Genomic DNA, 23,256 nt, shown 5'->3' with positions numbered 1-23,256 from the left:
GGTAACTCTACCTCAAACATGCATTTCAGTATAAACCCAACCTTTAACAAACACTGTGCGCTACCGGCTGCATATTTGTGGATCTGTTATTAGAAAGCACGTTTTTTTTTACTGTAATTCTGATTCCTTGTGTAATACAATGAAGAGGAAATCTTCCAAAAGAGTCTGGTTTTGTAGGAGATATCCCTCCACTAACAAGGAAGTAAAGATGGTATATACCCTTGGAAGATAATCTACTTCGATTGACAATAAAACCCAATGTTATTAAAGGTTGGAATATACTTTTTTTACCCAAAACAAATTCTTTGTCCGCTATCAGTTGTATTTAAATCACTTTATGGCCATTTGTATTAGCATTGAGCTTCTTGTACCCCTCTCCATCACAACGCTTAAACAAGACACCCGTCAATGCGATATAATAAACTCCTATAGTTCGTATTCTTTAAGTTTGTGTGCATGTAAATGCTCTTCAAAAGCCAAAATCCCTCCAGAAGCATTTAAACACGTCACAGTAGAGACACGAAATACATGTATGAACCTGAAAATGAGCAGAAAAGGGACCCTTTAACATTTGTTTTAGATCCAACCAAAACGTTATACCCTATACGGAGACGTTCTGTCTTTTCTGTGAAACAATCTTCGCAAGATTATGAACAAAGTAATTGAACTTCAACTCATTACAGGTTTTTTTTAATACAGAGTTCATTTAATTGCTTCAATAAAAATACAGAAGTGCAGACCGTCTACCACCACGCAAAGTTTGCCTCAAGACTTTAAAAATGACAGAATTTTGTACAAAATATACAAAAGCGCTGATGGGTTGAATTGTAAACAGCCTAGAAAACAGGCACATGGATTTAAATGAGGGGCAGCGTATGTACACAACCTAAACATTAGTCAACAGAAGCAATTCACTGTGGACACTAGTCATAATAATGGCGCTTTAAAAAGTGAGTGTGCTTCCCTTTGAGTGTTTCCTAACATTTTAGAAACTATCCAACAGCCCAGTCTAAAAACACAAAAAAAGTGCCGCTAGTATTTATTTTTAAAAACACTAAGGAAAATTCTTAATGCGATTCGAGGCATTCAGAGTTAAAAGCATAAAATGTTCTTCTGTGAAATCCATCAATGTAACACTTGTTGCTGCAGATCTGTCTTTATGTGCCGTTCAACAGGCGCCGTCAGCGTTTGCCCTCTTTTTCTCCGAGGCGCGTCTGCAGCTCGACCACCACCTGCCGCATCATGCCCGCTAGCCGGTCGTGCATCTGGACCAGCTGCTGAGCGGCGCAGTGATTAAGTTCCTGAGGCGTCATGCTGCAGCTCAGCGCCTCCACCTCCGCCTGCAGCCGTCCGGCACGTGCGTGTTCTCCAGCCGCTGTGTCAGGAGTCTGGTTTCTGGGGCAGTCGTGCTCCGCGGGAACCGCCTCGTCCATCAGCGCTGTAGCTGCAAAAAGAAGGATGGCGTTAATACACATTAGTTTGACCTTCTACTCGATGAGTGTTAGAGAAGTTTGGCTTAGCATATTGGCTGGAAACAAGTATTTTTAATAAGACTCTGGGGTTTTTTAACGTCTCTTCCGGGCTAAATTAAGCCCCGCCCACTTTCAGGTGAAAATCCTGCATTAGATCGAAGCAGAAAATAAAAGCTCCTTCATGTCTTAAAGCTGCTGAGTCATATATTGCACCTCAAACAACAAATAAATCCAGAGCTCTGGTTTCTTTGCTTCCTCTCCAGAAAAAAGGAGAGTAAAAGAAAGGATCAGAAATCTCAGTCTCAGTCTGCTGCCTGCCACTCGTCCCCCAGCAGACCCACCGGACATCCATCCCCTATTTATTCTCCGTAAGCTGTCTCTGCCGTCTGACCAGACATCTGACCCCATCTTCATATTTCTGGAGTCATTAAACCCTTTCTGACCAACAGAGAGATTGTTTTCTGGCATCACTTTATATGGTATTCTTCTACCTTAGAGTACAAATTGACTCAGCAAGCCTCACTTTATGAAGAGTTTGTACACACCTAGCGTCTCTCCTGAGGTCTTGTCCTCCTCGTCCTGGTTGTGAGGAGCCCTGACCTCCTCCAGTTCAGAGGTCAGCATCTCCATTTCATCGAAGCTCTTCAACTCATCAACGCCTCGTCCTTTACGCTGGAAGACAATAATCCAAACGGTCAAAATACACACCTTTATGTGTTTGTTTTGAATTGTGCATCCCTCATTTCCCCTGCCATACCTGTTGTTCATAGTTCTTAAGTGCCTTTTTGACGTTGGAGATCTTCGGGGAGCGGATCGGTAGAGTCTTGATTTCGGTGGGAGTGAGAGCGCTGAGGTCGCCGACGGTCTTGATGTTTCTGGCTCGAACCAGCTGCCCGAAACCCCGAGACCTACGAGGAGGAACGACCGCAGTTACAAACAGATGCTTCTGATGAAACAATAGATAGGGATACCAATGTACTTCACTCACCACATGTTGGAGGATATCTGCGGCAGCACGGCTTCTACTGGTGCCGAGCAGCCGACCAGGGCCGGGTAGATGCAGTCTTTGGAGACGGGGCGCTCTTGGCTCATTTCGGAAATCTAGGAGAAAAATGTGCATCCATCGGGACTGTAGCTTCTAACTGTAAACCAACACCTGCACCAATACATACTTCTATATTAAACCTAAATGATCATGCTTCCCCATGGAGCTCTGCAGTGAAACAAAGTATGTTTACCAGTCAAGACAACAATGGCCAACCACACTTGTGTTTGACCGGCAAATTGTTTACAAGTGCATGTCAATAAGACAGCTAGTTGGCTAAAAGTGTCTTTTGGATATCACAATCTCCACCTCTTAGAGCCAGACATTTCCCTGAGAAGTTGAAGGAAGCCCAAATGTGATGGAAACTTCTGGAGCAATGGAGCGGAAACTCAGAGAGACACGGTAGTGCTGGAACTTTGATAGCAAACACTGAAGGTTTATTATAGAGTTAACGGCCGGCGAATTGACAAGACATTTGCTGCAGCCGCGAGTTGACAGAGCGGTTACCCGACCAACTCTGAAGATCTCTTCCACAGTCCGAGGTTTTAACTCGTTCAGGGTGTATAATCAACATTCCTCACTAGCGAGACTAAACAAATATGGATCTTAAATCTACAGCAGTCGTCCATGGAAAATAATGTATGCCAGGGGAATCCATAAGAGGGGCATCTAGACGTCCCTAAACAATAAACTATATCATGTCAGCTTGTGCTCGGTCAGAAACTGAACCGCAAAGCGCCCAAGCTGCCCCTCAAGGGAGATTACAGCAACCCCAAGGCCGAAGAACTATGCCATTAACTAACTAAGCAAAATACTCCTAACACCAGTTATAGCTACAAGTTAGTAAAGTTTTGTTGCATACCAGGCATTTCTTGGAGCTCTTGTAACCTGGACTGTGCAGGCTTCTGGGGCTCAGGATCAGCAGGCCCTTTGTTGGAGTCGTGACGTACTAGAATAAAGAGAAGAAGGGATGTTAGATCGGGGTTCGTGTGGAACAGAAATGAAAGGCAACGTAAAACAAACGCACGCTTCCTGAATACCTTTGGCTGTGGGATGCCGCTGGCTTTGCTTCTTCTGGGGGAGCTGGTCCGGACAGCGGGGCTGCGACGATCAATGTCGTCCGCGATCTCCTGATGTTGGATCGGATTAGCGAAAGACACACGCCTTGACTGCCAAAGGTAAATACAAAACAAGTGTAACTTCACAGACATTAGAAACACATCCTGCATTTTCACATTTTACCAGCGAGTCGTCACTTACTTTGACGCTGGGAGAGGGAGTCTCGTCCTCCAGCGGTCTCTTCAGACCCTTCTTAAGGATACTTGTGGATGGCGAGGCTGTGGGAGACCAGGTTCCTCTGGTCCTGTCGCTGCTGCTGGGGCTTTGGCCGAGATCTGCCGCCATTAAAGCCTCCAGGTCCCTCTGCTTCGCTGGAGAAACATTAGCCAAAGCAGCCTCCAGATTTACGACAACGTCGGTCAAATTGTTGAGGGCCTGAGATTCCTCTTCGTACTGACGCTCCACAAAGTCGCGTTCTGCACTGGTTTCTGTGTGCTGGTTCGTGGATTCGCTTTCTTTGCCTGGAGCAGACCGTTCTTCCTCTTTTGACATATTGTCAGTGACATTTTGACAATCAATAGAGACTTGTTCAACGGAGGTATTGTCACCTTCTTCAGCTGCTTCCTCCGCCGGGGCGGCATCAAGGTCCTCCGCCGGGACGACCTCGAGTTCCTCCGCCGCGACCCCCTCCAGGTCCTCCGCCGCCGGGACCACCTCGAGGTCCTCCGCCGCCGGGACAACCTCGAGGTCCTCCGCCGCCGGGACAACCTCGAGTTCCTCCGCCGCCGGGACAACCTCGAGTTCCTCCGCCGCCGGGACAACCTCGAGTTCCTCCGCCGCCGGGACAACCTCGAGTTCCTCCGCCGCCGGGACAACCTCGAGTTCCTCCGCCGCCGGGACAACCTCCAGGTCCTCCGCCGCCGGGACAACCTCCAGGTCCTCCGCCGCCGGGACAACCTCCAGGTCCTCCGCCGCCGGGACAACCTCCAGGTCCTCCGCCGCCGGGACAACCTCCAGGTCCTCCCCTGCCGCCGGGACGGGATGTTCTTGATCGTTTGAATCTGAATCATCCTCTTGTTTGTCTGCAACTGCGTCACTAGGCTCAGCAGCTTTCTCCCCTGAAACCTCGGAGACCTGCAGTTTTTCTATCGCCTCCTCAGAGGGCTCCAGTGGGTCCTCTACAGGAGGCTCACATGGCAACTCTTCATGAGTCTGTTCCGTAGAGATTCCAGCTGATTCACGGATATCAGCAGAGGGCAAGTCTCCAGCATCTCCTTCCTGTGAGAAGGTCTTCTCAATGACTTGCTCCTTGCGGGGTGAAACGGTGAGCAATTGGCTCTTTGAGTCGTCAGCTTCAGTTTTCTCTTCAACCTGTACCTCCATCGGCGCTTCTACGCTTTGTGATTCTGCCTTTTGTGAAGCATCACCTTTTACCATATTGCCGGTAATTTGGCTTTCTTTAGATTCAATGGTGAGAGGACCTGGAAGAGACAGTCTAGGTTTCCTTCCCCTCTTTTTGGGCATTGGGGGATTTTCTTTGGCCCCTGGGTTTTCAGACTCCGAGGACTCTGCACTGGCGACTGCTAACCCTTCAGATGTTCCACGTCTTGATAATCTGCCTCGGGAGGACTGGGCGGTATCTAATGACTGAGAACTTTCAGGGGCTGAGGTAGGACCCGACTTTGACGGATCCTCTTGTACTTTATTCTTTCTGGGCCTACCTCTAACTTTGGCCTCTGGCTGACTGTCGGCCGACATTGAAGCCCGAGAATTAGACCTGCTCCGCCCTCCTGATGAATCCTTGTTCTCACTTTCAGACTCTGTTGCTTCAGACGATGCCTTGCTTCTTCTGGATCTACGCCTAGACTGGCTTTCGGAAGATGAGGGATCGATCACTTGAGAGTCCTCTTGAAGGTCATCATCTGTGGCTTCACTTGTCTTAAGTTGGCCTTTAACCTCCGATTCAGTCGCCAACGTCTTTGTTGTTTCTTTGGACTCGTCATTAGTTGAAGGAGAAGCGACCATTTGAGGCTTTTCTGTAAGCCTAGACTTGTGGGATTCACCATCAAGTTGAGGAGAAGCGATCATTTGAGAGTCTTTTTCTAGCTTTTCACCATCTTGTACAGTCTGAGAATCAATGTCATTGTTGGTCTGTTCTACAATCTCCATCTCTTGGGTGATGTCACTAGTTTGAGGGGAAAGAGTGATTATTTGAGACTCTTTCTTTGACTCATCCTCAGTTTGGCTGGACTCTTCTTTGTCAGACAAAACCTTCTTCTCCTTGGGCTCCACTGATGCTTTGCTCCTCCGCCTTGACTTACCCTGCGACTGACTTTCGTTATCAGACAGCAGATCAGTTTGGCTGGACTCTCTGGTGCTTCGCCTTCTGGGCTCGGGCGTGTCGAGGAACTCCTCCGAATTGCTGAACAGTTTGATCTTCTTGTTGGCTTTTTTCTGAGACTTGGTCAGGCTCGACTCACTCTTGTCCCTCTGAGCCCTCGTCCGTAATCGGCTGTTGTCCTCCTCGGCAGCCTGTTTACTTCTGGTGTTTGGCCTGCTTGACTTTGAAGAATCGCTTTTAGGTTCTTCTGCAGAACGTCTCTTCAACTGCGTGTTTTTATCCTCCCGTTTCTCCGGGTTCTTTCCAGGCAGCAGAGGTCTGACCTTTGGGCGCCCAGAACGTCTTGGTTCACTTTGAGAATTCTCAGATTGAGAATCATCCGGAGTCTCATCAGATTCCTTTTCTAGGCTTGAGGATTTTGTTTCCTCTGATGAGGAGGTCATTGTTGTACTTTCTTTGCCCTCACTTTCAGTTTGGGTGTCGGGGATAACGTCTTCGTCCTCTGTCGGGTCGCTGGTCAGTCTCTCAGTCAACTTCACTGGCTCACTTCTTTTTCTGGAGTCTTTTGGTCTTTTAGGGGACTCAAAAGCGTCAGTCACAGGACACGCCGGGCTCACTTTCCCTGTCTGGGAGGACTGGGAACTCTGGGGGTCAGGACTAGGGGATGTCTGTGAAGTCAGAGAGGACGACTTCTTGTTGCGGTTAGAGCGTTCTTGGCTATCGGAGGTCTTATTTAGGGGACCTGTGAAGGTAGACGCACTGCTGGGACTACAAGCTTTGCCCTCAGCATACTTCTCCAGAGTGATGAAGGACTGACGGCGGCTGTTGGGTTTCTGAGGAGTCCCCGAGACCAAATCTGAACATCCAGAGATATCAGGGCCTTCTTTAGACTGCATTTCCAAGTCTTCTGCTCTATCACTAGTGGTATCGTCCTCCATGGAAACATCTCTCGAATCGGGAATCATCTCTTCCTGCACATGGTTTTCAGACATAGCATCAACCGCTTTTGGACTGGCATAGTCTTGAGTGTCTTTCATTAGAACTTCATGGTCTTCCTCTTTTTCCACATCTTCCTGAGGAACCTGGAAGAAACCATGTGAAAGTAATGAAATAGATATCTGCAAAAAAGGACAAACAATAGCTTTTTATCTGTGAATATGTAGAAAAGGAAAGTTTATTCTGTGTGGCGAACCATTTAAAATGAGGTATTGTTTAGTTCAGAACATATAGAGTATCATCTGATTGTAATGCCTCCTCGATGCCTCATGGGGAGACGACTCCGGAGCAGCACATTACATAGAGATTAAACATCTGGCCCTGATCCCCCAGGAAGAGCTGGAGGGCCTGTTAGGAAACCCGATTAGAAATGGTTACGTGACTGACCTGATTTATTTAATGTATTTTGCCTTTTTCGTTCAGCAGTCTCCCTGGATACTCGTATAGTGTGTGAGCAGTGAGCTGGTATATGCACAATCCTGTCACTGTAGTTTGTTGTTTGGTTTGTTTACAGCTCCAATTATGTATGTAGTAGCAGTGTTACATTAATTATGGGAATATCTCAAACACAAACACAAGAGAGTTTCAAGTGCCAATAAACAAGGGAGTTTGTGTTTTATTCATTCTGGATTCAGAGAAGGACAAAACCAGCCCCCTGTGGAGTCTTTCCCGTCATTATTTTTTGCCTGTTGTGCATTTCATTACCTTGCCAGTAGCCTCTTCTGTAACCTCGTCAGCTTGTTCAGTTGCCAGTTTGTCCCTGTGGGGGGAGGGGGGGGGGGAGTTTTAGTTTATGACTGCTGTGTTTTTATCAGAGCAGGGATTTGTTTTTATTCTCAGAACTTACAAAGACTCCTCTTGGCTCTGCGTGTACTGGGTGAACACCGTGGTATCCAGAGAAGCGTCGAGGTTGTTGTACATGGCAGGGATGTCGACCCTGTGAGCCAAAGAAAAAAAACAGCTTTACACAAAAGACGTTTTTACAAACACCACTGACAGACTAATGCAAACAAAGGGGACAAAAACTGACCTTTTTGTCCTCTTCACCTCCTTCTGGTGCTCTGTCAGAACTCGCTCCTTGGTCTCGGGAGGAATAAAGACGAAGTCGATGGAGGCCTCTTCATCCAGAACTCCTCTGCTGGGGGGCTTAGGAGAGCCAAAGTCCAGCTTTGTCTGTTGTAGAGAAAACCGTGGAAACACAGTGGTGCAACGGGGAGATGATTAGTAATGAATAAAAACTCTCATCACACTGTAACACAACTCATCTTACTTAACACTGGATAAACATCTTTCTGCAGCACTCAATTTTAAAGTATATCATAGCCAGTCAAAAAACGCTGGCAAAGAAACTGGAAATGACTGTCTCTCTTGTTTACAAATGTATGTGCCAACACAAACAGCAACTTTTAAACACAATCACATCCATAAATCTTGGAGAAATCGCTTACTCTTCACCATCTGTAAAATACCTTTAATATATGAACTGCCGTTATTATCAAATGATCAAGAGTTTCCATCGCAGGTTTTCAGTACAGAATACAATGACAAACACCTGAGAGGATACGATCTAATTTGTCTACATATGAACATGTTAGTTTGTCATGTTATCCACCTCACAGTATGCATGCATGTTGGTTTAGGTACACACTTAAGAGCATTTTGTCTTAGTGAGACTGTAAACAGAAACAGAGCATCTGTGTCTTTAATTTGAGGGAGTCTCCAAAGATTTAGTCGGCTTTCCAGTCATTATAAATGATGTTTAGTATTTAATTTGCAGTCCTGTCGTTTTCTAACAGCATCATTTCCTCTCACGCAGTTTAGACGAATATTTAGTGTTTCCCCTCATGATGAAACCAGGTCTGGTGAACTTACAGAAACTAGTTTGGAGGTTTTTGGCGAGCTCTTGCTCTGGAGCTCAGCAGTCTTCAGCAGAGAGTCTCTCTTCCCCACAGACGCCATCTGGATCCCACTGAGTTTCGTCTCCAGCTGGGAACTCTCGCTCTGAAGGAACACACAGGATCAGCCACAAATAACAGCGACGAGAACTAAAATATCACAACAATAAAAAGTTAAAAAAGGAACTCACTGAATACTGTCCACTGTGATCATCGGGAACGTCGACCACCTCGAAGCCGGGGAGGATGATCGGGGTCTTCTGCTTCACCTGGCTCAATATTGGTCTGTGAAGAATATGGGAACCTGGATCAGACTGCTGTGATTACACCTTAATAAATCTACTGTTTGACACGTCACGAAACCAAAAGCCTTTCCATTGTTGCATTGCCATTTTAATTTATATGTTGGAAGTAAAATTGTGGCACCTAAGTTGGATTCAGTTATAGTTGATTTTTGCTGTTTCATTTCTACTTTGTTTACAGTTTTTAATAACGGTGTTCATTTCCCTTCATTTTGTTTCTTATTACGAATAAATTCTCAAGCCTGGATTATTTTTGTTCCATTTAAAATTAAAATAAAAGTGTGACGCCAAGTGTACTTTAAAAAACAATGTGTGATAAATAAAAGATTTAAAAGAAAGCCGGATTTTATTTATCACATGACACAGGTGAGGAGAGTAGACCAATGAGGAGATGTATTGTCAAAGATGGGAAAGAATTAATTGGCAAAACGTGGCGTTCAAGTCAAACGCTAATTGGCAGCCTGAGGATAATCTAATATATCTTATTTATGAAGCGCTTATCCCAGTGCTCAAACTAGGTCTGATGGAAGTGGAAGCTCCTGGAGGCATCTACACACACCTTTTACACACACCTTTAAGCAAACTGAAACCATGAGAGTACCAAAATTTGCTTTCCTTTCTGTGACTTGCCCGGTGTCACAGTGTCATGAACTCCCCTGGCTCTGTCTTCCCTACACTGCCGCATTAAATGTGACCTGAACATGACTTTGTTTTTTTACCTGATCTCCTCGGGGTAGGTGAGGCTGACCGAGTTCCCGAAGGTGGCGTTCCAGAAGTGAGCGACGGCGGTGCGCAGATGCTTGCTCCTGTGAGGAAACATCACGCACAGCAGGGGGGAAAGCAGAGCCAGGAGTTCGTCGTCGTACGCCAGAGTGGAGCGGGTCTGCAGGCAGCCGAGGACGTCGCCCAGGAGCTTCTCCAACTGGGGGAGAAAGGGAGACTTCAGTGGATTGACATCATATTTAAGATGGCAAGGATTACTTTTGCAACAGGGAATCTTTAGGGGAAGACGGATAATGTATGGGACACCAGTGCGACCATCATGTGGATTTTTCTTGTTTGAGGATCATTGAGGTACACCCCCATAACCGTGTTCATGCTCTTTATTTCATAGCAGGGTTAAAGGTCAGTGCCTCTGTATCGTCTGCACAACATGCAATAAATTGATGTGTGCTTTCATTATGAACTACAGAAAGCACAAAGAGAATACCGATATGAATATTTGAACAGGGTTTTGTGGATTACATTATTTAGTTGGACTATTTTTCATGAACTGAATATATATTGCAAACACCTTTCCACTCTCATGGGACTCCCTGATCATTCCTTACACACTTAATGTATATATAATATCCTGCTTCATATTTAGTTTACTGTAAATTTGTATTTCAACATGTTTCAACTTTTATTAAAAGCTATTTTATTTCTATTGAGATCTATTGTTTATTTCTAGTCTTCTTTTTCCTCTAATGTACGTCGCCTTTTCTTTTGATGCTGCTGCAACGCAAGAATTTAGATCAATAAAAGCACTCTTATTTGATCTTCGGTGCATTTAAAGAGATGAGTTTTGGTTCCAGTGTATTCATTTACCAGGGTTTAAAACTGAAATATTGCACTGGTTAAGCGGGGCATGTGCTGGATGGGTAACATGTAAGTGTTTGTAGGGTTTGACACGACCTTAAGTTTAAAAATGGTCAGGTCTGACCTCAGTTGCACCCTAGAAATGTTTGATCAAACCTCTTCAGTTAACGACGGTTGTATAGACTTGAAAAACTGAATAAAAACGAGGAAGACTTAGGAAATGTACCTGCAGGATTCTTTCCTTTGAGTTTGATCTTCACGGTTGAATGCAAATGTAATGATAACTGCACTGCAACTTGACAAAGAAACCCACCTTCGCCTGCAGCTGTGAGGAGAATTTGGGCGGCTCAGCGGCTGCTTGTTTGCAGAACAGAGTGAGCGGAGGAGCCAGAGAGGTCAGAGCCTCTGTGACGGTGTTGGGCAGAGTGAGGTTTGTGAAGAGAGCCGACATGATGGACACCAGAGCGACTCCTGTGGCTTCAGAGGACGCCTCCTCCAGAAACACCTCCAGACAGAGCACCAGCAGGGACTGGAAGGTGGACAGATTTCCGAGGACCTTGTTCCTCTTCTTCATCCAGTTCACCGGAGTGTGAGGAGCTGCAAGAACGAGTGATGACAAGTTCAATTATGGATTTTACCAGGGTGTGAAGACTGGAATAAGAAGGTTAGGTTCTTACATTTTAGCTTCTGCTGAAAGTGAGGAGTGTACGGGGAGAAGTTCACACACTCCACCATGACCTGGAGGATACTGGATACTGCGTTCAATGTGGAAGGAATCTGGAGGATCACAGCAGCAATGTGTTAGAGCATTTATTCATATTTTCACCTCTTTGAATGAACCTACCATGTTTTATTACGAGTACATTTTCTTTTCATGATGTGCTTTGATTAATGACATTTTAAAAGCCCTTTACCTACAGGAATATATTACATTATTGGAACTATTTTCCTGCAGATGGCACAGCAGCAGCAACCCCTCAATGTTATTATGAAAACTCCTGAATGCAATATGAAAACAAAACCAAAATGCACAAATCACACGATTAAGAACTGAAGGAGCGATAGGGTCGTTTCCTTTCTCCCTTCAGGATTATATTTTCTACTTTGATGATGTTCAATGACCAACACGCTGCCCTTCTCTCTCCACTCACCATCAGGGCATCTCTGTCGATCACAGTGCTCATCTTCACGCACAGCTCCTCGCAGCAGATGTTCTCCTCGGCTGTGACCACCAGCGCAGAGCAGCGAGCGAACACTCTGTACAGCTTGGACCACGAGGACAGCATCGACTTCTGAGCCGCCTGGACAAAAAAGCAACAATCGCAAAGATCACAAATTAAAACAGAAGAAGAAAATTCACTTTGGGTCAAACATGCAGCATTTAAATATAATATAACAATTCAATAAAAGTGACACAAGAAGGTAAAGAGTGTTATCATAAAGACATAATTAAAAAACGGATATACAATAAAATATAAAAACTAATCTAATAAACAAATAAAATAATAATAATAATAATAAAGACCAAATCAAAAAAGAATGTCGCTAATAAAACTATAAATTAACCTATAAAATAAATAAAAACCTATAAAATAAATAAAAACCTATAAATAAATAATATAAATTAACCTATAAAATAAATAAAAACCTATAAATAAATAATATAAATAAAAACCTATAAAATAAATAATATAAATAAAACCTATAAAATAAATAATATAAATAAAAATATAAATAACCTATAAAATAAATAATATAAATAAAAACCTATAAATAAATAATATAAATAAAAACCTATAAATAAATAATATAAATAAAAAACTATAAATAAATAAAAACCTATAAATAAATAATATAAATTAACCTATAAAATAAATAAAAACCTATAAATAAATAATATAAATTAAAAACCTATAAATAAATAATATAAATAAAAACCTATAAATAAATAATATAAATAAAAACCTATAAATAAATAATATAAATTAACCTATAAAATAAATAAAAACCTATAAATAAATAATATAAATTAAAACCTATAAATAAATAAGAACTGGGAGCCAATGCAGTGCAGCTAAAAACAGGAGTATATAGGCCCTCTTTTTCTGGGGTAAAAACAGGGCAAACCGTGGATTAAAGAATGCTCTTCATGCAGTAAAGTTATAAACGGACCTGCTGTAGTGGCGTATTGCGCAGCAGGTGTGTGACGGGGAACAGCAGCGCAGAGTGCACGGCGCTGAAGTTGTGCTCCAGAGCGTCACCCTGGTTGACTTCATTAGACTGTAAAGAACAAAAAGAGAGAGAGATTGATTAAACGTAAAGTTTATTTACCGCTGCTGGCAGACTCACAGCGCTGTGAGAGGAAACGCTTCGGTTTAACGGCAAAACAGCTTCACACACACGTTCAGGATTATATGTTTAATCATCCCAGACGAGAGCACGTATATTACCTTATAGCTTTTCATTATGTTAAACCATCTGTACTGGAATACAAATAGTAACAAATTATGAATACACACAAATGAGTGATAAAAACAGTTCCAAAAAATCATTTAAAATGAAATAAATACTAAACTAAAACTGTGAGGGGTCCTGTTTTTGTTTGTGCTCCTCAAATGATGTGCTTCCTATTAGACACAGGATCAAGTGGGTTTATAACTACCACATGCGAGGCAAATAAGTCCCCACTAACTTCTGTTCTTTACGTGGGGGGTTAGTTGTTGCACAAGAGTCTTACCCCAATGCTGATAAATAGATCAACACCCTTTCACTGACAATGACGCACAACAATTGGCTTGATTGGGACAAAAAAATCCACCCCAAAACAGATGTTGTCCTCTAGCCAAAACAATTGCGCTAACCCTTATAACGTTCTAATAAAGCCTCTAAATGAAAACCTCCGCCCACCTGTGTGATGGTGTCGGTGAGCGGGCTGACCACCACGCTCCACGTCCTCCACAGCTGGTCCTTGTTCTGCACGGACGCTGCGCTGCGTCTCACGGCCCCCAGCACCGCCTCCGCAAATGCCAGAGGGGAGGTGGGGCCCGACAGCCCGCAGCCCACCAGCGTCTGGAGGCACTGGAAAAACCTGCAGACGGAAAGGAAGCAGAAGCAACACACCTTTAGGACTTTTAATATGCAACCTGTACAACGTATTCTATAAACAGTTTAAAGAGGTTTATACATTTGATTAAATGAGTGTAATTGAACAAAGAATTAGAGTGATTTACTTTTTTAAAAGAACACATTTTTCTGCATTAAATCCAACAAATCCTGCAGGATTCTTTGGCTCTCTCGAGGCCAACCCTCTGTAGTCTACGACAACGCAGTTTAAATAGTAAGAAGTTAATTATTAAAGTGCATTAAGAAAAAACAGTTACTTTCACTTTGAGCCATTTGAGAACTTCACTCAATTATGACGGCAACCTGTGTTCAGTCCTGAAGTGAAGAAAACGGATTAAATACATAATTTTAAAAGCCAATTTAGCAGGACGTTCCAAAAAGGACTTTGTCACCACAGTAATTTACGTTTAACACTAATTATCAGGTAAATTGTGGATTCAGATTAGATTTCCCAGATTTTCCAGATGAAAATGAGCCTTTATGGTTAAACACATTTACAGGATGAACTGCAGTGCTGCCGTGGATTATTGTGCATCGTTGTCATTTCCTAAATGAATAGAAGTACACAGAATACAAATAAACTCAACTACAAGGCAACCATTGATCTTTAAGCACAGATTGATGAGACATGACAATGAACGTCCGCCCCACCTCTCGTCCTCGATGTAGGCGGCGAGCATGCTGCTGTTGTAGACGAGGAGAACCAGGAACAGAGCCGGCGTTCCCTGAGGAATCAAACGTGCATTTCAATAAGCCATCGTATTTTTACAGATTGTGAATATGAGCTTTAAAGAGGACAACGGGAAGTTCTTACATTCAGCACGTCCATCTTGCCGACCTGATATGAAGCAGAGCCCAGGACTCTCTGAGGAATACCTTTCACTGTCGCCTCCAACAGGATCTGAGATGTAAAGAGATTTGGTTAAACGGAGGTATTTGGATTTCAGCCATTTCAACAACTACTAAAAACTGTAACAGGACATCAGAAATTAAAGATATATAAATAATAAGCCATTTTAAAACAGCCAGACCAGCTTTAGGTCAATGAAACAATGAATGAATTTTAAAAATGGCTCTAAAAGTTGAAAAAACAGCAAAAAAGTGGAACAATATTTTTATATAATGAAGATTTCTTTGGTTTAACTAAGACTTAAACTAACACCCTTAATCGGACTTAAAATAAAGACTCTAAGGCTTTAATTTCATTTATTTTATCATCAAATCCTGAAAGATCTGTAGTGAATCATTCAAAAATACTCCATGTTGTGAAAGTGTTCAGTCTCACTTCTATACCGGGGGTATAGAAAATATAACATGAAGGCGCTAACGTGGCTCCTGGTGAGATCCTGCATCAGAGCGAAGCAGAAAATAATCATGTCTTAAAGCTGCCGAGTCAGATAGTGCTCCTCAAATAAACCCAGAGCTCCGGTTCCTTTACTTCCTCTCCAGTAAAAAGGAGAGTAAAAAAGAAAGGATCAGAAATCTCAGTCTCAGTGTCAGCCTGCTGCCTGCCGCTCGTCCCCCGGCAGACCCACCGGACATCCATCCCCTATTTATTCTCTGTAAGCTGTCTCTGCCGTCTGACCTGACACCTCTCCATATCTCTGGACTCATTAAACCCTTTCTGACCCACAGAGAGATTGTTTCTGGCATCACTTTAACATTTTACGGGGGAAATCTGCATTTTGGTTTGAGGGGGGGACACCCACAGTCAGAGGGAGCAGAGACCCTGACACCTGGTTTAGACAAATGATATATTTTAAGGATTGCAAACGTCATTACTAAAATCCAGACTGTCTTTGTGCCACCCTTAAGTCTTTTGCCTGAGTGAAACATAACAAAATGAAGCCTCACCAGCACTTTGGCTGCTGGCAGAGCTTCTGAGGTGACGATGGTCTGCAGAGCCTGAAGCATCAGAGTCAGGACCTCCCCCCCGTGACGATCCTTCTTACTGCCTGCTGACGCACAGGGACAACATCAAACTCAGCAGCAACAACAACAAACCTCTTTCCTATACTTGTATAGTTTAAGATAGTCATCATCAGGGTCGAACCCCTCAGAGTTTTCCTCTCTTCACTGCGGTCGAGACCACGAGGATCGGACCGCTCTGACTTAAACTGATGTAACAGTGGGAGGGGGACGGGTGGGGAGACGAGGACGGGGGTCTCTGATCCTCCTCTCATGTGACAGCCCGACCCAATCACAGTGCTCTATGTGGCGCTGCGAGGCGGGGACCACGACTTTAAGATCCCCACGGTGCTGAGCAGCAGCCACAACATACATGACTCACTATTAAGACGGTCACATAAAGCAGCAGGAAAATCACTCATTATTAAATCAAAGTTCATATTTATAGACCAATATCACAGATTAACCAAAGACATGACAAGCAAACAATGAAAAGACAGGATAAACAAAGTAGGGTGAGATTAAAAACAACAGAAAGATTCATTAGGAATAAATGTAGGACTCAGGAGGACAAACATGGTGTAAGGAAAGCCTTGAGCACACTCTTCACAGGTCCTGTGTTTTAAAGCCGGAGTTTAAGTCATCCGTGTTACAAGCACACGATAAAAACACAGGGTAAATAAAAGACAACAACATCAAAAAGAACGACTCGGAGGATAAAACTTAGGGTAAGGAAAGTCTTAAGCACACTCTTACCAAGTTTTTTAAGACCCTATGTTTTAAAGCTGGAGTTTGCATGTCATGGAAGCAAATAGGGGACGTTGTTAAAATGATAATGTCAAACTTTAAAACGAATACCTAAATAGAATTTCTTTTTTTTAATGTTTGCATTGTCGAAGACAGTAAATCCAAGAGCGTGGCATGCATTTCTTTGCTAATACTCTCCTGTAATTGCACATTAAAGAGGAATAAAGCATGAAGCACTCACCAGACTCTATGGATAGGTTGACAAAGCGGATGAGACTCGTCCATAAGACGGACAGAAGAGAATCTGTGAGGACAGAGGAAAACATTACCGTGTTGACTTTAAAAGCAGGGCTGATTTTGTTCTAGCTGAGAGAAGAGCAAGTTTGATTCAACTGGGAAAACACATTATTCCAAACGATGACGAAGGTGGAGAGGGTGTTACACCACAAAATGTAAACGTTACGCCACTGAAAAGAAAAAGGTGGAGAGTTTCTTTCGACTTACCTGGAGCGTCTTTGCCGATGTTGATGAATCCGTCTCTGAGGCTGGAGGTGAGCACAGCGGCGTGTTTGGTGAAAGAGGAAGAAGCGGAGAGGAGCGGGTGGTTCAACGGCTCTGGGGAAAGAAAGATCCAGAAGGTTGAACAGATGGGCGGTAACAAAAAGACTGAAGTGGCGTGTTCCCTCGATCGATTTCAAATGTCAGTCGACTTCAAAGCTGAGATTTGATTATTGGAAAAGTTCATATCTTTCATGCTAACCTAAGAGGAGGTAAACAAGCCACCTGTACTGCTGCCACCACCGTGCTTATTGCCATATTCCATCATTTTCAGTAACTTTTTGATACTGAAAGATGGACGTTCTGTTACCAACAAATTAAAACTGTAGAAGCCGTCTGAGTAGTTATGTGTGACTCTCACCGAGACTCAGGACGAGTTTGTTCTTGGTTGCTGCAGCAGTAACCTCCGGTCCCAGGAAATAGTGGAGCAGCATCTCCAGACCCAGCAGCTGGACGGAGGGGAAGCTGCAGGACACGTGGACGCTGGAGTTCAGACTCGTGCGGGACGTGTTGGCCGAGCTGTTGAAGCTCGGAGCGCCGCCTGAGATGGGAGGAAGGAAAATATAAATTAGAGGCTCCGTCAGCGTTATTGATGGGAGTTCAGTCTCTGGTCTACAGGCCTGGGGGTGTGAGCGTACCAGTCTGTAGTGTTCCAGGTGTGGCGGCACCGTTCTGACCCCCAGCTCTTGAGGGAGTTCCCGGGACTGAAGAGGAATCTGACCCTATGATGCATTGGAGCAGAGGAACAGAAACCTGCGGAGAGAAACACTGATCATCTACAACTCTGCAATAACTGACAAGATGCATCTCATTACCTCCCAGCATAAATTCAATTCTGCAGGGTTCATGAGGTCAAATGAGACTATCTAAGTCTTTCAAATGTAATGTATAAAGAGAAATGTGTAATTGCACATTTGGAACAGCATTCAGTTACATTTAATGAAGATGAGTTGGAATAATTCAGTTTATTTTGTTATGATTTCCATTTAGCATTAGGGAATAAGAAGCATCTGCATTTAAACATCCTGAAAGTTGTTTCATTGTGAAAGAACTCGAGTTATTAACATACTGCACCTCTTTTCAATACACTCAATGTTTCCTGACACTTGTAAACCAACGCTGACATGTTATGCATGTAAAAAAGTACTTAGAAAGGCATGTGCATGATGACAGCTTTCAGATTTGGCTAGCAAAAAAGGGAAAGAAGTTTGGATTTTTTAAAAAGGTTTTTAAAAGCATGATCAGAACTTTGAATTGGGTTTGGGCCTTTTGTTTGCTGTGTGGTTGATTTGGACACCAAGACTCCATCCAAAGACAAGAAGCAATGGCAGTAACGCAATTTAACTCCAACCAGAAAACAGGGAGGAGTTTGTATCTTCTTAAAATTCAGTCCAAGAGAAGTTCATTTTTCCATTGGTGCAGGGGTGTGATGCATTACAGTAGGCGTGACTAACCTGATCAAAGTTGGGTGCAAGGTTCGGCCCGAGCTGCACCACCAGGTACCACCAGACCTCCACCTTGGTGAGCATCAAGACCTCCGTCCTCACGTTGATGGAGGCCAGCGGCTGCATGAGGAGCTTCATACGCTTGCTGCTGCACAGGATGTCTTCAGGAGGGACATGGAAGAAATCAGAACACAGCAAAGCTTAATACAGAGCTCAGAAAGAGGTGACATCTGAGGGAACAAAAGCTGGGAGCTCACCTGGATTCAGTGCAAAGTTGTCGATGAGGCTCTTCCAGGCGATGAAGGCGATCTTCTTGATGGTCGGAGACGAGCTGCGGAAACCCAGCTCCTCCAGGTGCAGCAGAGAGTTGATGAAGGGGCCGCCTCTGTGCAGCATCTGTGCAGGAAATACAGTTCAATGAACCAAGTCCAACCACACGTTATACACTTATTGAGAAGGCTTACATCAGAAACAGTCTGACTTAAAAGCCGAACACTTGATCCACATTGAAAACAATCTAATAAATGAAAGCAACTTTTACCTTCCCTAGCAGTTTTACAAATAAGGGCCAGAGCTTCAGGACGTTGGTTTCATTCTTGGACATGAACAGCTTCTGCAGCTCTGGGATCAGCTTCTGTGAAGAGAAATATTAAAATGCAACATCAGTAGAATTACTTGTAGTTCCCATATCTTCTTCCTCTTTTGAAAAGAATAAAGCATCTTGAATATGGATCGTGTATGTTGTCAGTCACACTTCCTATCATCCCATATGCACAACAACAACAACAACAACAAGACTCTAAGCGCTACGACAGAGCTACTCACAGTGGACATCATGGGCTCGATGATGGCTGCCACCTCCGTCTGTTTCTCCAGCAGCAGAGGGAGGCCCATCTCCATGGCTGCTGCGGCACGGAGACGCACCTTAGAGGCAGAGTGCACCACCAGCGGGATGACCATCTTCGCCCAGCACAGCGCTCCGACACCCATCTGAGCCGGGACCTGCTCCAGCATCCTAAAGAACACCAGGTAAACAACAACAATGGAGACTTGTAACTGAGGAGGATCAAACTCCTGCTTTAGATCTGAACCAAATGTTATTTTTCATACATTCAGAGCCTCAATTTGGGTTTATGAATTAAGCTTTGAACATTTCTGTGCATATTGTAAATGTGGTTATTAAAAAGTAGATTATGGTGCCGTTAAATGTCTCATAGATCTTACATTTTTTATATTATTACGCATGTGCCTTCCCGTTGTGTGCAACAATCAGGGGAGCAAACTGAGTTTGAAACCTCATGAAAAGGCTGTTTTTCTTTAGGCTGAATCTCAAAAATTGCAAAATACTTTTGTTAGATAAAAACATTTGGGGAATTTTTCAAATGAATAAATCTCTTTTTTCAATACATGTTGACTTTTGGAGTTAATAGCACTCGAGTTATTTGAAAAGTGCATTAAAAACCAAACATTAGCCACCACAGGAATCTCACGCTACTACTAGCATAATGTTAATTATTTTAGAATAGCTTAATGTTTACCTGCAACCTGTGCAGAAATACCTGGTTCAGACACAACGAATAGACGGGCAGAGAATAAATTAAACTGTGCAGCATCCACATACTGATTTAAAGCTCAGATGTTATTCAGGAACAATTTAAGTATAAAGGTTTTGGGTTCAGGGTGAATAAATGTACCTGATGATAACGTTTAAGACCTCGTGCTCCATCACCACAGACTGGATGTCCTCTCTGCTCAACACACTCTCCAGTGTTCCCAGTATGGACGGCACCTGGAAACAAAGCGGCACGGATCAGTCCTGCAGCATTAAAACCCCCCCGAACCCGCCCCCCCCCCACTGCCTGGTTTTCAGCCATTAAAACCTCACCTTTTTGCCCACCATCTCTGGAGGAAAGCTCTGTTTGGAGATGACCCATAATGCTCTGATGCATGTGTTCTTATCTGTCCCCTTCACCACCAGGGAGCAAAGTGCTGAAAGTATGTCTGCGGCGAAGGTTTCTGGAAATAAAACCAAACATAATCCCCGACATCAGCGATTACATTCTCATAGAACCTAATCAAACGATGAAAAATTACGTTAAATATGTGAATGATCGTACCTGGCACTGCAGAGCTGACGTGAGAATGGTACAAACAGAAGCCTAAAGCCTGCAGGGCAGCCTGGGTCAGCTCTGCATTCGGACCGACTACATGAGCCTGGAAACCACATGAGCGGAAACAGGTTATGCATCATAGACATGAAGAGCTTTGATTTAAATATGGGTAAACGTAGAGGTTTTTATTTATGAATGAAAGTGCAGAAGACTCACCAAGATAACTTGGCCCAAACGAGGAAAGTGTTTTTCAACTGCAGGGAGAAACTGCCGGCCCTCGTCTCCACTGAGCCGACTGCAGGAGAGGAAAGATGGATTTTCTTACTTTACTGAGGCAAAGCATCCTCTGGCGCATGCAGATGCTGCACAAATACCGTACCTTGCGATGGTGAGGTAGGCGTCCGTCTTCTCAGACTGTCCCGTAGCGGCGTCCTCCAGAGACTCCAGCAGGGGGAGGAGGCTCGATCTACTCGGAGGCTCCGCCGTCGCCATCATTATTACTCCCCTCCTCGAGGACTGGAAGAACAGAAGCCTGGTTTGTTTATTTGCAATACTTTCTATAACACTTTTTTACTGTATTTTACACTTGAAGGCATTCTTTATGAACTTGTAACACTATTTGATGGCTGGTCTGATTTGCTGAGTTTGTAATGCGTAATTAATGAGCATTATTGGAGGGAGTCTACCTAGATTGCCAACGACAGCTACCCTGATTTTATGCATACGACAAAATAAAAAACTGAGTTGGCATGACAGGAACAAGGAACATAACCTACCTCAGTGAGAATTATGTAGAGCTGCGTTCACCCTCCACTGTATCCAGATCTGTAAGTATAATAGAATTAAGATCATTACGAGAAAAATACAGAGGTGGGAGAAGCACTCAGATCTTGCACTTGAGTAAAGTAGAAGTACTCAGATGTTGTACTTGAGTAAAGTAGAAGTACACAGACCTTGTACTTGAGTAAACTAGAAGTACTCAGGTCTTGTACTTGAGTAAAGTAGAAGTACCAGAGTGTAGGAATACTCTGTCACAGTAAAAGTATTCTAAATGTTCCTCCAGTGAAAGTAGAAAGTACTCTCATCTAAAAGGTGCAGCTAGTTTGAATGGCTTTGTATACTGCAGGGTAGCTGCTGGATTTACTCCAGGTGGACTAAAGTCTGATTCATGAGTTAAATACAATTCATATTCTGGAAAATGTAAAGTACTTGATTGAATGTTGTTACTTTAAACCACTGCAAACATGCGAGTGGATGACGCGTGTTTTTGGATGCTACCAGAGGCCAGAAGTCCTAATACACAACTTCCTCTGGGACACCCAGATGGACCAAAACAAGTCAAGTGTTTTCCAGCTTTAAGCATCATATGAAACCTTTTAAAAACACGCATGTGAGAAATGCACCAACTCAGGGACCGAGTCAGTGAATGTATCTTGTAGCACTTAGCAGCCTGCTAATGTAACCTAGCTTTGACAAGTTAGCCAGCAGCAGGCTGCAGAAAGTACCGACTCATCCGGGTAAAAGTGGACTAATCCCGGGTGACAACGCCTCAACAGCTGGCTCACATGTTTTGCTATATATATATTTCCTTAAAAGGATATAAACAAACATAAGGAACACAAATGTACACTTTGTTTTGACCCAACTGCTCACCTCGGAGGAAGAAAGGGAAGAAGCAGAAAGGACTCAAACACACCATGAAAACCAGTAAAACCACAGGCCACCCAGTCCACTCAGTGCCGGGGGTTTGTGTCGATGTCCTCCACTTTTTTAATGTTTAATAATTTAGCTTCCTTCTTCTCTTGTGCTTCTTCTTGCCCCGCGAAATAGCTGGCGCCAAACCACCACGCCGACGTACAAAATTACCTCTGACCCTGCGTACGTCACATCCGGGTCCGCCTCTTTTACCTTACAAGGAAAGCTGCAAAGTGACAGTGTTTTCATCTCAATTCTAATAATCCCTATTTCTCTGCAGAAGAAATGGAAACAACAAACATGATTAATAACATAAATGAGACTGCCCTCCTTCTGTGCTACAGTTAGCAGTTTAAAACATGTGTGAGCTGCAATGAAACAATTAAATATTATGAAATAAAGCAGGGGAAAGTACTTTGTTGGCTTTCAATATTATTATACATTTTAATGTTTGTGTTTACATTAACAAGGCTTAAGACATACTATAAGGCATGTTTCCTTGTTTCATTTATGCTGTACCTAAAACCCCAAAACCTGAGTTTCTAGTTTGAACATGTATAGATGAACTAAGTTAATACAGACTTTAAAAGTTTGCTTTTTTATTTATTTCAGATGTACTACAGTTGTCTAGCAGACCTCAAACCTTTCATTTTTGTTATTTTTACCTTTATTTTTTTTGTTACACAGCAACATTTATTTTGTACTTTTATTTTTTTGTACTTTTAAATGTCTCAATAAATAGTCTTTTACATGTAAAACCACCAAATCACAACCAGTGCTGCAAGAACAGTAAACACAACAACAAGTAATCCTTAATAAATGAATCCTGCATTATTAATGAGTGCATGAGGCTTATATGTACCCTGTACCCCCCCCGGTTGGGAACCACTGCTATAGAGTCAGCCTCAGGGAAGGTGAAAGCTAGGGTTGCTTATTTTATCTGTTAGGAAAGCAACACGAACTGCAACACAATTGAAG

The 23,256-nt window shown here is 43.3% G+C and overlaps 1 protein-coding gene across 3 annotated transcripts; it reads right to left on the bottom strand.

The window, feature by feature from the left end:
* Positions 1 to 674: 674 nt before the first annotated feature.
* Positions 675 to 22,429, bottom strand: rif1 (replication timing regulatory factor 1). Of its 3 annotated transcripts, none has more exons than XM_063888401.1 (36): positions 22,237 to 22,429; positions 21,360 to 21,408; positions 20,963 to 21,115; positions 20,800 to 20,878; positions 20,590 to 20,686; positions 20,358 to 20,488; positions 20,167 to 20,261; positions 19,298 to 19,487; positions 19,014 to 19,106; positions 18,730 to 18,868; positions 18,482 to 18,633; positions 17,666 to 17,780; positions 17,389 to 17,568; positions 16,974 to 17,084; positions 16,711 to 16,773; positions 15,669 to 15,769; positions 14,629 to 14,715; positions 14,466 to 14,539; positions 13,599 to 13,779; positions 12,864 to 12,971; positions 11,843 to 11,992; positions 11,369 to 11,468; positions 11,005 to 11,288; positions 9,830 to 10,032; positions 9,000 to 9,093; positions 8,786 to 8,914; positions 7,944 to 8,086; positions 7,761 to 7,850; positions 7,619 to 7,673; positions 3,778 to 6,999; positions 3,558 to 3,686; positions 3,380 to 3,466; positions 2,461 to 2,573; positions 2,230 to 2,380; positions 2,018 to 2,144; positions 675 to 1,444 (listed from the first exon to the last, which is right to left on the bottom strand). In XM_063888401.1, exons 3-36 carry the CDS (start codon positions 21,076 to 21,078, stop codon positions 1,182 to 1,184), a joined length of 7,452 nt encoding a protein of 2,483 aa, XP_063744471.1. In that variant the 5' UTR covers positions 21,079 to 21,115; positions 21,360 to 21,408; positions 22,237 to 22,429; the 3' UTR covers positions 675 to 1,181. The 3 variants fall into 3 exon arrangements, with proteins under 3 accessions (XP_063744471.1, XP_063744470.1, XP_063744472.1); XM_063888400.1 differs by having other exon boundaries at positions 20,963 to 21,099; XM_063888402.1 differs by lacking the exon at positions 21,360 to 21,408 and having other exon boundaries at positions 20,963 to 21,099; positions 22,237 to 22,420.
* Between the last annotated feature and the right edge of the window lie 827 nt (positions 22,430 to 23,256).

This window comes from Eleginops maclovinus, chromosome 7 (assembly GCF_036324505.1).
Source record: "Eleginops maclovinus isolate JMC-PN-2008 ecotype Puerto Natales chromosome 7, JC_Emac_rtc_rv5, whole genome shotgun sequence".
Taxonomy (NCBI): domain Eukaryota; kingdom Metazoa; phylum Chordata; class Actinopteri; order Perciformes; family Eleginopidae; genus Eleginops; species Eleginops maclovinus.
This window is presented reverse-complemented; position numbering and strand designations above follow the sequence as displayed.

Bases quoted from the DNA above. Each gene is read 5' to 3' on its own strand.
- rif1 (XM_063888401.1), bottom strand. From the start codon at position 21,078: ATGATGGCGACGGCGGAGCCTCCGAGTAGATCGAGCCTCCTCCCCCTG. The intron at 10,033-11,004 runs GTGGGTTTCTTT...TTTCTCCCCCAG, and splicing joins CCTCACAGCTGCAGGCGAAG to TTGGAGAAGCTCCTGGGCGA. The intron at 2,145-2,229 runs GTATGGCAGGGG...ATTGTCTTCCAG, and splicing joins TTAAGAACTATGAACAACAG to CGTAAAGGACGAGGCGTTGA.